This window comes from Eucyclogobius newberryi, unplaced genomic scaffold (assembly GCF_026437365.1).
Source record: "Eucyclogobius newberryi isolate DKJ021-1_F unplaced genomic scaffold, fEucNew1.0.hap1 SCAF_3, whole genome shotgun sequence".
NCBI classification, from domain to species: domain Eukaryota; kingdom Metazoa; phylum Chordata; class Actinopteri; order Gobiiformes; family Gobiidae; genus Eucyclogobius; species Eucyclogobius newberryi.
The window spans coordinates 17,534,190-17,548,790 of NW_027315945.1; the positions used below are offsets into that span (position 1 = coordinate 17,534,190).

The 14,601-nt window shown below is 39.5% G+C and overlaps 1 protein-coding gene across 1 annotated transcript in view; it reads right to left on the minus strand.

Moving 5' to 3' along the window:
* The window catches only part of stt3b (STT3 oligosaccharyltransferase complex catalytic subunit B), a 54,576-nt gene extending 39,975 nt beyond the window's left edge, over window positions 1–14,601 (minus strand). Inside the window, exon 1 of the mRNA XM_072461674.1 lies at window positions 14,022–14,601. Within this exon, the coding sequence (XP_072317775.1) occupies window positions 14,022–14,344 (323 nt within the window). The 5' untranslated portion in view covers window positions 14,345–14,601. The remainder of the gene's footprint in view (window positions 1–14,021) is intronic.

Consider the following 14,601-nt stretch of genomic DNA (forward strand, 5'->3'; position numbering starts at 1 on the left):
AATCCGTGTCCCTGTCTATGTAGTCCTTAATATTTTGAGCCAAGATCTAGAAGTGTCCTCCAATATGATCACTAAACAAGGTCTCACTGGAATATGGGACAACTACAGTGAGCAGGACAATGTGACCAGAGGCAGAAAGTAGGTATCCGTGCGTTCTACTGCAATACATTTAATAATAGGATAAAAAAAAAGCACTTTTCTTTACGGTTTGAGACGGAGTAAATATGTATTAGAGGACGACTGATATGGGGTTTTCTTTGGCCGATGATGATCGTCGATAGCAAATGGCAAGTTTCTTATTATTTTTAATGCATGATGTCCTCGAGCAAGAAAATCACAGGAGAAACAAATGGAAAGCACTTCTAATTGCCAATTTACTCTCACTGAAATTATTTGAAAGTAACGTGGAACTTAACATGGAGCTGGTACATGCTTGAGGGCTGAGAAACGCGCACGCATGCATGTACGTGCGCGCGTACGTATGTACGTACTTTTGTGGTGGGTTTACAGGACTATTGCATTTAGAGTAATATACAAAAGATTTATGGACATAATTTTGTACATTTCTGTCAAATATTGCCAGAATATTGACAGAATATTGACAGGATATTGGCAGGATATTCATTAAAAAACTGTCCACACCCCAAGCAGAAATAAATATAAAGTGATATACATGTATTATTTTCTTTTGAGCCTCAACATAATTGACAATATCTTATCTCTAGTCCAACAAACTATAATTACATTGACATGTAATCAATATAATGAAACGCAAACACAGGAAATAGATTTCCTCTGAACGCGACACTCTTTTTCCGTGCTCTTCTGTGACACCTGGCGTACTGTAGCTGGCTGCATTGAAGCATGGCTAATTTATGAATGCAGAGTTAGTGCTTCAAGTGAGCGCGCAAGCATTTTGCATGGTGACAGAGAAATATGAAACCCATTCCACTAGCAGATATTACATTTTTTGTTAAAGTAAAATATTGGGCTGAGACCTTTAATGTCTAGCAAATGTCCAATAAACACTGCAAACTACTAAGGTGATATGTTCAGAGGAAAAAATAAGTGGGATATTGCTTCAGAGTAATTGTAAAACTTAATATGTACAGTATATGAGAGTGTTTTTCAAACTTCCTATAAGTTATCTGTTCTTTTCCTCTGTATCTACCTCTGTATCTACCTGCGTTGCAACAATGAAATTTCCCCATCTGTGGACAATAAAGGATTATCTTATCTTATAACGGATGGGTACTATGATGTAATTTGTACAGCAAACCATTCTAGCCCTTACAACAAAAAGATGATAGTACTTAATCCAGCCAAAGCCGTTATTGTTTTTATAGTTTTTGAGTAAAGATGACATTAACTTAATAATCAGTTTTCTTCATAATTCTAAATAATTACTTTAACAAAAAAGCCAGTACCTGAATGACAAACATGTATTTTATGTAATTTTTCCCTGGACATTTGGGTATCCTGCTTTCAGATCATTTAGAAATTTGTATACAATTTAAATAGCCAAATGCATTTGCAATTTATGTTCCTGCAACAAAAGCAAACAATGAAAACGTGACAGTGAGACAGATAAGAGGTGGAAACAGTGGGAGCGCTGTAACAGAGGCCCAGAGGCAGGCCTCATATGCTTATTCACCCAATGAACCAGAAAAGAAATGCTCTCTATGCCAACACGCAGCAGGCCACTTACCCAGCTCATATGAACAGATATGAAAATGGTCTGAAATGATTACACATGACACTGGTTTAATAGACAAAGCGCAACCGAAGCAAATGGAACATGTAAAGCTGGTGTATGATTGGTCGCTCAGAAATATGAGTTATTTATGATGGAGGAAGGCAGTAGGGAAATTATAATCAAATGAGAACATACCCAGGCAAAGTCTTTACTGTATGAAGGATTCTGTGTAATAATTAAACTTAATGTAAATATGCCGGACAAAGAGACAACTTTGTGTAAAGCCCCATCTCATACAGTAGATAATTATATATTTTTTCTTGCAGCCGAGATATCCTCAACTTCCAAAAGAGTGCAACATTACTGACCCATTACAAAATGGATTCAGGCTAAAACTAGTTTTGACACTCTGGAGGAACTATGTCTCTCTATGGCCTGAGAACACCTCGGGATCCCCCGGAGGAGCTGGAGGAAGGGTCTGGAGTGAAGGAAGGCGGGGATTGCGGCTCCAGCAGCCTGTCTCCAGATAGGAAGAAGAAAATGGATGGATTCAGTTGTGGTATTTTACCAACTGGGTTACCAACTCAGAGATATTCGAAAATGCAAAAATGCTAACTGATAACTATCCAAGATCAACATTGAACTCTTGTTGAATCAATATAATTCTTGCCAATTCAATGCTCTCATTACAAAGCAAATGGGATCTTGTGACAGACTTCGCAAACACTCCAGCCGCCATAAAACACCGAAGGAGGAGATTTCATATTTTATTAAATATATTTTATAGTTAAGACTGCTAGTAAATCGTTGCATTTTGGGGGGAAAGACCAAGAAAATACATTCAATCTTGAAATGCAATTTAAAATAATAACAGATGGTGAATAGATGTACGTATGCTAATGTAACACCTTCAGCTACATGACGCACAGACAATGAACCGCCGTGTCTGGTATGTAACATATTAACAGTTAATCAGATAACTAACAAGTTTACCAAAGAATCAGTATTACCCCAAATCACTAAATCTATTGAATTCTTCCTTGTTTTGGAAGTTTCTTCCATAGATGACTTTATGAACTTGTGCGTCATGGAGCACCTGGATACACACAATATGGATGGAATATTTGGAGGTTGTTCTATTCATATTCATAAAGAACAGAAGAGTTGCTTGGACAGGGCTGATCCAGGTGAATTATATCACTTAAAGGACAAATGGTATGCATTATTTGTATTAATCTCCTGTTGAAGTGCCTTGGTGAATCAACATGAAACTCATCAAGGAGCCGCAGAAGCCTCTCGAATTACGGCATTAGCCTCTTTTTCTTTTTCTGTACATTTGGCTCGGTCGGTTTGCTTGCACTGGCAGACCGGTTAACCCTTTCCTCTTCACAACCGTTGCTACCAGGATTGGTAGTATGGACGTTGTTATTGTTCTGCAGCTCCTGAATAACACTGGTCAAATGTAGTCTCTCGTTTTCCTCTTGAAGTTTGTTGCGAAGCTGTTGAAGTATCTCAAATTCAGACCTTTCCAACTGAATCTGGTCCGAGAGCCTTTGTCCACCATCTCAACTTGGACTTTTTGGTGGAAGAGGACCAACTTGATCTTGTCTGCATTTTGGCCGCCTTCTGCTCTTTCATTTTCTCAATTTCCTTCTCCCTTTCTTCCTGAAGTTGCTGTTGGAGGCGTTGATTGGCCTCCTCCTGCTCTTTAAATCTAAAAAATAAGCATTATTTTATCAGATTTAACTTAATTTAGCAAACTTGGCTTTAATTAGATGGCTATTCCAGGAATATATTCATGAATGTACAGATCTGAGGCAAAGAAATGCAATAGGCAGAAATCCATGCAGAGGCTTCATTTCTGTATCGTTAATTAGTATGTCTTACCAACGCAAAATAAATCTTAAGTTACTCCTAAATTGGTCATTATTATGCTCTTGTCCAATTAATGATCTATGTGTAATAAGGTAATATTATCTGTATTAATGCTTACACATACATTCACATCTTTATTAAGTTTCATTATGCAAAGTCAATTGAGTAAAATTAGCCTTAACACTTTGCCCTTCTGTGAACTTCCTGTTTTATTTAGTAGAAGTGTTCCGAGCAATCAGACGCCAATCACGGCAAAAACCATGTGATCCAAAATGGGCCGATCAGACGCACCAATCACACTTTACATCGTCATCACATTTATCTTGCGGTAGATGATCTGTAAGTTTTTGCAGTGGTGTCATTTAAGACCTTATGAAACCCTCTGTTAAAACTGATGTGGTCCTTCAAGTCCACGATTATGGATGAAACAATATCACATTTTAGTGTTACGATTATTGTGAGAAAAAACATCATGATTTTAAAATTATTCACAATTATTAAGACTGTGACCAAACAACAGTGAAATCTTTCATTTTCGTAGTTCAAAATGACCAAACGACATATAGAAAATATCAGCCTAATATCGGTTATTGGACCAAGCGGTTAACACTAACAGAAATGACGCCGATTTCCAAATGAGCCAAATAGATCTCAAAATTGCTGTTTGTGGATGTTATTGTAGCGGTCTAAAAAGACACAAAATCTAAATAATTTAAGATAAAGCTGGTCAAATATTCATTCAAGCACATTATCAGAATTTAAGTGATTATGGTCTGGCAGCCTTGTAAGTCCATGTCTGAGAGTGAAATCAATATACTGTTATAAAAGATCACAATACACAAAACTATTGAAACTACATCCAGAATTAAAATCGTAGAGTGATCTAAATATGTATTAATCACCCTTATGTATTGAGATTTATGAATGAGATATCCCATTAGATACAAACAGCTCTGTGATGAGTTTTAAACACGAAGCACAGTTCTCGACACTGAAAAGTCAAAGACGCTCTCAACAGGTCTTGGAGCTGGAGCGGGGATTTTTCCAAAGAGGAAGGTCGGACCGCCTCACCTTCACACACACAGGCAGCTTAAAGAGAGGCCAATTAAGAGCTGACAGAGGGGTACGCTGCACAAAAGAGGGAGAGTGGGTGGTAAACAAGACCGCTATAAACCATGAAGTGTAACAGCTACTGCTTCTACCTCTCGATACGGCCCCTCCGAGGTCAGATACTGCAGGTGAAAAACCTTGGACAACTCCACAGGAAACATTTCACGGGAAAACTGTGGAGAAAGAATCATGGCTGCAAGCTCACCGTCACGGAGTGGTTTGATCATACTATTAGGTTTTCGGAGTATTTTTCCAATAGGCCTATAAGAATCAAATATCGGGCTTAACATACAAATATTGGAGTATACTGATCACAAAAGGTCTGGTTCTGGATATCCGAGATTGATACAGCATGTAGAAGGAGATCATACAACATTCATTAATATCCAGGAAATCGTTTTAACCAAGCAAACTTTCCTCCAATCACTGTCAATCAATTGGGGAGGTACAAGGTGAAGGAAAGTCAAGAGCCAAAGGGGTGGAAAGCAATTAAGGAGGACAGGATGTGGAAAGTAAACTACACAGAGCTAAACACCAAACTGCCCCAAGCGTCTTTTGGACAAAATAAAAAGAGATGTAATATAGAGTAGAGTAAGAAATCAATCTGTTACAATTAGTGTTCGGACGACTTTATAATTAGTCAAGTTGAGTTGAGTTTTCAGTTTAAAAAAAAAAAACATCTCAAAGCTACATGACCAGTGTTGACCAGGAAGAAAAGAATAGAATAGACCTTTGTCCTCAGGAGGATATTTGTCTTGGGCAGGGTGCTGCGTGGTTGCTGGAGAATACTTTATAAATACTGTTGCACTTTACTGTGGTGTTTTAAGTCTGTTGTCATTGTCTAGTCTGTTTCTTCTGTCTTTACAAGTACAAGCTACAAAATTAAGTGCTAAAGTGCTAAAGAACTGTTATGGAAGCGACACTGTTGATGGAGCAATTTGATTGATCCGATAAAAACAATTGACAGATAGTTTCTGAAAATATATCAAATTATATTATTGAGAATGGCTGTTTATATTGCTTATGAAATAATTCCAGGCAATAATTTCTACTTATATCTAAAAAAAAGCTTTAATAAACTGCAGTATAAGGTCCAGTTTGAAAACTGTCAATTGTAGTCATCTGGACATTGTTTTTAGAAAAAGACGCTTTTCTAGAGCTTTTAAAAGTCCCTAAATTTGTCATTTCAGGGTCTTTTGCCTCAGAATAGACTGGGTTTAGTCCACGAGCCACTGTCCACGAGGAGTCTCATTCTCTCCTCTGATCCTCAGTTTTTTTTAACAGAACATAGCTTTATGTTACATCATGGGAGCATAAATGATCCCTTATAATGACATGCCCATTGTCACCAGAGTTAAATGAGTCAAAAACTATTTCACTGTGATATGATGAGGTCCATGTCCTTCTGTAAAAGACTAACAACTGCATCTGTCATAAAATATGTAATTTATGTTCTGATTTGCTTCAGTTTTCCGTTTTATTGATTACATGCGACACAATTTAACAATTTTAGACTGACTTAAATCTGCCTTATGCTAAACAAGTGGTAAGATTTTGGGCCACAAAAAAGAAAACTAATCTATAGTGACTTTTGTATTTTGCATGCCTTTTTTCGATAATTGTCATTCGAAGTTAAAATGTCAAAATGGATATCCACAACTTGTGACATGTTTTAAACTGCAGCATCTTCAAATTAGCAACAAGATTACTAAACTGAACACAAAAACAAACAAAGACTAAACAAAGCGGCCAAACTCAAAGATCATAAATCAAGCCGACAGAAAGCTGCGAGAGGTGGTTGCAGTCCAGTTTCATCATCTCTGTTTGTCATATCGAGTAAAGTCCTATAATTGCTTTTTGAGACATAATGATTCGGCCCCAGGGTCGCCGTGCCACTGTGTTGTACTGCAACATATTATAAAATCACTTACAGACACTACAGGTATCGTCTTCAGTGGGGATCTCTGCTGTAGATGAAAGGCGATAATGTCACATACACAGTTTGTGATAGTCTCAGTGAGTACTCACTCAAGAACGACCTGCAACTAAGAATAGCACTTTAGTACATGAAATCCGATGTTAGATATGTTGCATATTTGTTGTGGGTTTGGGGAAAAAACAATACCAGGGATGTAGGCTTCTCTGCTTTAACTTAATGCAGGGCAGGAAGACTCAATACTCCTGAAACAATTCTACACTCCCGCTAATGAATAAGCGGATTTGTTCCAAATAAACCACTGAATTTATTGCAACACTGACAGCACTGTCTAAAGTGATATGGTGGCAGTGATTTCAGTGCAGAAAAACACAATTCAGTTACAAACAAAGTTATCAACACTAAAGAGACAAAGTGGTTAAGTTTAGTGGAGTGCCACCATTCTCTTGAACAGCGGCTGAAAATGACTCATCTCCCGTCTGGCTGCTGCATTATGAAAGACTAGATTTAGTATTATGTAAGCTGAACATCGGGACACACCACATGTTATCAGAGGTGGGATTTCCTCTGTGGAGAAACGGGCATGTTCAAAAGGCCTGGTGTAGAATTCAATCATCAATTTAGGTCAACAAAAAAAATCTAAAAACTGCCAAACAGAGTTGCACCAACATGTTGAATCAAGCAAGTTTAGATGCACTGATGCTAGGAGATGATAGCTTTCTGAGTTTCAGCTTTATAACAATGGGGAGACGGAATTCTACGGTGAAAGACGATGGTGGTGGTTTTGTGGTTTAATAGTTTTGACAAGTTAATGGGATTGCTCCTGGGTTTTTCAGGCATGTTCCACAGGGGAAAGCCACAGGGCTGATCCAGGACATGCTGCAGGAACTATGGCCTAGCACAGCATTAGGGCCTTTTCTACTCAAACAGCTTGCATACCTTTTTCACAACTATTACTGCTGTGGCTCAATCCAGTATAGCACAAGTTTACTTTAGAATACAGGAAACATTAAACTACATCATGATTTGGTATTGGTTTAATCTATACTTGCTTGGGAGGGGTGTTATTCTGATCCTTTTAGTTTTTAATCAGTTGATGTGGTCTCTAATACATTCTTGGAGCATTTATCAGAATAAAAATGGTTATACTAGTGTTGACAGTGTATATGGATTGTGTGCAGTGGGTGCGTGTGCAAGTGAGCAAGTGAGTATTTAACCTTTTGGCGCAAGTGTCGAGGGTGCATCAAAGTGTAAAACAAGCTGCAGTGGCACAAGCAGGAGGATGAGAAAGAGAGAGGGCAGCGGAAGTCCGCAGTTTTCCAGATCATCTCAGAAACCAATCTGATGAAAACAAGGTCACATATATGCCTACAAGGGAAGCTGGACAACAGTTTAAAAGCAAAGTGAAAAAACATTTCTGATGATTCTTAGATCAATTAAATTGATTGATTTATTGGCAATTATGCACAAGTTTACAATGAGAAGGTGCTGATTATGAAGTTGCGGAAGATGCAATAAAAAGTCCTTAGTCTTTTACTTTTTACAAAGTGCACTTTTCAACTTCAAATTAGCCCAAAATATTTAATATTGCATGTAATTGACTAACTTGTTGACAGCATTAAGATGCAGCAGACAAGTCAGCAAGGAAGTTTCTTTGCCAGAAAACTGCTGTCGACTCAATGAGATTAAAGTAATTAGAACGGGTCAATTCAGAGGAGACCTTTCAAAGTCAAGCCATCTCGTCCAAAAATAGACAATAGTTTGGAATGTGGCTTTATAAGTTTATTCTTATTTTCCTAATTAGCTATGTGAATAATTGTGTTTATATTATGGTTGATTATGAATGGTCAATTAGATCCTAGAACCTTCCCACTGTTTAGGCTAATTGGGCTAAGCATGTTCAAATTTCAGAGATTTGGCGATTTCCCCATTGGAATAACATGGAAGGTTTCTTCTGTAACAAATGACATGGGTCTCATTGACTGGGACCCCAAAATGGAATTTTGTGCCAAATTTCATACAATTTTACTCCCCATATAAGAACTAATTTTACTCTGTAGGGGCGCTATCGTGCCAAATTATCATTATTCTTTTACCTAGAGTATGCTTAGGGCAATGAGTTTGACAACGGATTCAAATTTCACGCTTTGTATGTGCATTCGGCGGCATATTAAACATTTGGGAAATTTCTGAAATTCTAGCTACATTTTGCGGATGTTCCACTCAACTCAATTCTCACCAAATTTCAGCTTTTTCAGGCCAACGCCCTTGAGGGAGATCGTAAAAGTAGGACATTTGGAAAAACTGGCGAGTCGTACTTAGCAAATTTGGATCCATTATGGCCGATATTTGGTTGGGCGGACGTCCTCTGTGCCAAATTTCACCATTGAAGGATCAGATTTTTTGGGAAGAATTAAGTCTAAAGAATCTTCTTCGGTGTTTTATGACGGTTGGCATCCAAGTGTTACATTGTCGCCAGACTTTTTCCTTTAGACTTTATTCTTTTCCATTCTTTAGACTTACAAGAATAAAGTCTAAAGTCTAACTACAGCGGGTGGCGGTGTGGCAACACTTGGATATCAACAGGCATAAAACACAGAAGAAGAAGACTTCATTCTTCGGGCCTCAAAGTCTACAGTATTTATATTTAATACAGTGCTTTTTCACCTGAAGTGTCGTGCCTAAAGACACAACAATACCAAAGAAGAAGACATTTCCTCTAGCGCCCCACTGTGGCACCTGATGCTCCAGCGGTCCCCCATCCAATTATCAACCAAGCGCAATCCTGCTTAGCTTCCAAGAGCTGACAATACACCTAATTTTACAACTTAAATCAGAACTTCTATTCAATGTGCCTATAAAAACAATGGGCAGATTTCCCCCAGTTATATATGACAAATTGAGCACAGTTGTAGTTAAAGTATGCCCAAGTGCGATCCACAGTCAGTCTAGCTCTTCCTCACACAAGCAGAGGGCAGAAGGAAGCAAATAGGAAGGAGGAGAGAGGATGTAGCGGTATGAAACAGGAGACAGAAAGCCTTTGGCAGTGGCTCAGGTGAGGTCCACTACAGAGTCTCATTTTAGAGCTCAGCTGAGTGTGTCTGCAGAACAGCACAGAAGCCCAAACCGACATGACCCCAGTGTCGAGGGCTCAGTGCAGCTAACGACAAAGAGCTCCCAGTCACTGCGTTTGGTCAAGCTATAGTTGTACACTTTAACAATAGCAAATTTAACCAGCGAACAGTCAACACAGCAAGGGAGAGAATCAATGTTTTGACTAAACGAGCTTCTGTGACTATAGGATTTACTTTACAACAACATAGGTGAACTCTTTTTTTTTTATTCGGTTTAATTGTTGAAGACAACCGATATGCAATTTAGCTGGAAAAGCACACATAAAGAAATCAAAAAAGCTCACAGTCCGTTTGGTTTTCGGGATTGAAAATGCAAATTCAGTCATGTCTAATAGTCATCAACTATCAACAATAGGTTGTTTTTTTTGGTGTAAAGCAATCCTGACAGTAAATATTTTGTCTATATTTTGTCTTAAATGTGTGTTGTTTAAGTTCGTGAAATAAATGCTGAAAGACGTATTTATAATATAAAATATCCAAATAAAAAAAATCAAGATCGATCAATACGAGGACAAAAAATATAGGAGAGAAACATTTTTATTTTCAAATTAAAAACATGAATTATATTTTTTACCCTATTCCCCAGCACTAATGACACTCATGGATTATCATTTTATATTTTGGATATCTTAAGTTGCAATAATGAAAAAGACTGAACAAAGAAACGGGAACACTGGCTTTAAAACTGCCGTGCCGCCCGGACCATGCTGACGGTCTTGCCCGTGTACAGCGAGCAGTGGATCATTTGTGCCCAAGCGGCTACAGGATGCTGCATAGCTGATTTTGATTTAAAATGATGCCAATGTTATAATCTTTATTTTTCTAGGGGTGTTATTCACATATTTGATGTATTGATACCTCTCACATTGATTGCCGCTCAGTTTGTCCTCAATCCACGTTACATCAATGCAAACTCGATTTGACGCTACAAACTAAGAATTGATTACCGTACATCTAGAAATTGGGTTATTAGGTACAAATAGCAATTGTAATAATAATTGAATGGAATAGTTCCAAAAAAGTATCATGTTTTGTAATCGTACCGTTTTTCTTACCTTATCAATATGCATGGCACAGTTGTAAAAACTTAAATTTAGTTACACCCCACATTTCACCTTAAAAAAGCTGGTTTCTTTATCAAGCTTTGACATCCTTTTTCTGAATCATAGAGAAGGCTGTCAGGAGAAGGGTGTAATACCGGTTCAAAGCCAAATATTCCAGTAATGAAACAGAGAAAACATCATACATCACAGACACCACTCGAGCAGATAATTAACTCAGTCAAGAGCCTGTCTGCGATTGGGGAACATGACAAAGGTGACTACAAATCTGCCAAAAGATCATATTTAAATTGTCTCTTGGCATATTCCAATGTTTCATTTCTGTGGAACTTTTCCAGAAATTGGTTGAACTTTCAACCCCTTGGTAACCGTCTCAACTGGTCCTGATCCAGCCCCTCTTACTCATTATGTTAGTCATGTTCAAAACAGTTAGCTCATTCTCCATTCTGAAGTCAGCCAATTACCCATCAGCCCCAGCATAGACAGACCTAACGCTACTCTCATGGTGCAGATATTTATACAATTTAGGAAATAGTGCATTGCGATTGCAATTTGATTTGCGATTTATGTTTTAAAATGAGGGGAGCAGGAGCAGAGACGCTTGAGAGAAGACTGAAATATGAACTGCTAAACTAACAAAATAATCACATGCATAAGGAAACATAGAGCATTTTTTATATTAATCCTGGATATTTTGTTATCAAATATTACTTATATTGCAGTCTTTGCTAAATGCGGCCATTACAAACGGCAATTTCAATGCGATTGCGATTAATCTTGCAGAGCCATTATAGGCTGCAAATATGATTGGAATGATATGGTGAATTAGTTTTAATGTAACTTCAGGACAAGATCTTTCTAAAATGCTGAAGCAGGGTTCTAGAGCAAAATCATGGCATCGTTTTGCTCTAAAATGTGCAGTTTCATCACAATGAATGTTTGGTATATATATTGATATAAAATTTGAATGAATGAATATGGTTTATGGCATAGTAATTGGACAGGTGTATTATGCTGATTGTGTGATGTGAATATAGTGTAGACTAGAGTATTTTTCCTAGATTTGGGTTACTGGGTCAGAAGGTGTTTTTTCTTGTCAAGAGTAAAACTTTTCAGTCAACTAAGGTAACCTAGTGATAGCTTAAAACAAAGACCTCAAACGTGTGCCGTAAGAAGCGTTGTCACTCTGTAGTAGTTCTGTTAATGATCAACTACCTCTAACAGCGAGTCACTAACTAAATGTGCCTAAACTCCGCTGCCTAAGACTGGTCCTCATCTACAACATCGTACGGTCTAACCCAACTAAGTTTGTGGTGGAGTAAGAGGAAGTCACGTAAAAGGAAACCGATCTGTGGAGAGATGCGGCCGTTAGCTTTGCTTTTACACCATGACAGCAAAGGTGGGTCAGGGTCAGCCGGGTGGACACAAGGGGGCAGTGTCATCCAGCCGTGACCAGAAACCTCATAAGCCTTTATAGATTTAGCTGTGAAAACTTTAATGTTTCTATACCAAGAACTCATTTAAGTCTGGCACAGTCCATAGAATAAAAAGAAAGAGCAGTTTCTTCCGGTCTGTATCGGTATCAGTCACTGCAATGGCTCTGTATCATTTTTACACTGAAGCTGCTTTTGGGGTTTTATAAACGGTATACTACACTAGGGCTGCTCGGTTATGGAAATAAATATAACAATTATTTAGAACTGAAACTATTATTTGCTTAGGTGGTGCAACGCGGGCAATAAATGTACCAACTGGACAAACCCATTTCCATATAGTTTTTCATGAGCGATATATGGGTGCAGGACTCCATGTCATGTTTCAGATCTCCTCATGAGGCTGGCAGCTAGGGATTTCAATATTCAGTTAATCTAGAATTGTGATTATTCAGGTCATAATCTAAATCAGAAGAGCTAAAACTGTAATAATTGTGAATATTCTTAAAACAAAACAAGTCATTTCAATTGAATATGTACTTCCAACAGTACAACTAAATGTATAGTGCTTTTTATGTCTCTTTACTTTTGCATTCAAATGAAAGACTTGTTTTGTTATGCGTCAGTCATCGTGAATAATTGCTGTATAGTGATGTTTCACAATTCACACCCATAGAGGCATCTTAATCCTTGCTGCTAGTCTCACAGTAACCATTTTTCACTGATGCAATGCAGGCTTAGGCCAAAGCAATAGCCTTTTAAGCACAAACAAAGCTTGGACATCCTTGGGTTTGAGGGGACTTTTGAGAAGAAACACAGCATCATCTGAAGTGTTTCTCTGCAGCCAAGAGTTTAAAAGTCCCACAAAGCCGAGTAGAAACATAAAAAAGGTGACCCATCTTCTCACACTGCTTTGAATCTTACATCTTAAAAGCACCCAGGGCAATCTTGCAGCTAGATCTAACTGATGCCGCTGCTGTCATCTGCAAACATTTTCACACTTTCAGCCAGGAGGACATAGATAGACAGAAGGAACATTCAGGATTCAGGAAGATTTAGGCTTTAAAAATCACATTCATTCACAAAACTTGATATCAAATAAACAAGCACATGGAAATGCTTGGCTCAGGTGCCTTTTTTGCTGCATCTCTGCATACAGCACACCCCCAACAATGTGTTATTTAGATGGATAAAACCTGTCAATAGCTCCATCAACTGGTGCAAGGTCGGGGTCAGTGAAGGGACAGCAGATTTAGTAGTGATGTATTCTTGGGATCAAGTCATTGAATTTCATGAGTACTAAACCCCCCAAAAACGGCTCATAGTTTGCCAAAGGACCCGGATTCAAACTCTGAACTTGGTCCTTTTTGCGCGCGCGTCAAACCACAAGCCGTCACTATTGTCCCTGTCGACCCCACTTCGCCAGCCGTCCTCCCCCATCCTCAGGCCGCACTGTGCCACTTCACACCGGGTTGAAAAGTGAATTACCGGCTGTAAACTGCGGCTTTCTGGCGAGTATGACTTTGCCCGTTTCGGGACACGCGCCTCACGTCGAGTCGATCGCCGCGTTTCACGTTGTCAAAACACACGCACGAGCCCCACAGAACACACGCGGGAGGACGACAGACCGCGCAAGAACATCTGGCCAGCTGCAAAGCTCTCGTTTTCCCCCCAAAAAAGAGGCGCAAACTTCCCACCGCGCCGATCGGGTCCATTTAACGCGTGACGTGACCGTTGCCGTTACCGCCGCAGCTTTTACGCACACAAAGCACTTACCATGGGTCGAACTCGTGGATGATGCTCTCAAAGCGGATGACAGCGAAGAGCCTGGAGCTGAATCCTGCCAGCCAGGCCAGAAAGAGGATGGTGAATGACAGCAGAGACTGCCACCCGGCCGGCTGCGACAGGCCGCCCGACAGCGTGCCTCCTGCCGCCGGCCCACCGCTGCTGCCGCTGCTGCCGCCGCCGCCGCCGCTGCACCCGCTGCTCGCTCTCTCCGCCACGGCCGTGCTGCTCCGTCCATTGCCCGAGTACGAGGACCCTCCGGAGTTCAGAGAAGACTTGTGTTTGTTGTCAGAAACCGGGTGATGCTCCGCCATATTCAACCCTGTCGAGGCACAAGCAAGCGAAGCTATCTGGTATCACACACAGGAAAGAAAAATCTCTCCTTTCCTTGCAGCAAACACAACGCAATCCCCTTTCTCTCGCGCCAAAACCTCAGGTGGGATTGCTAGCTTTCAAACCGAACGTCCCATCTAGCTCGAAATAAGGCAAAGATCCCCTGGAATCACATAGCAGCGCGGTGTTGCAGCATTGAGCCTGGAAGTGACACATGCGACTCGAGCAGTTCCTCCTT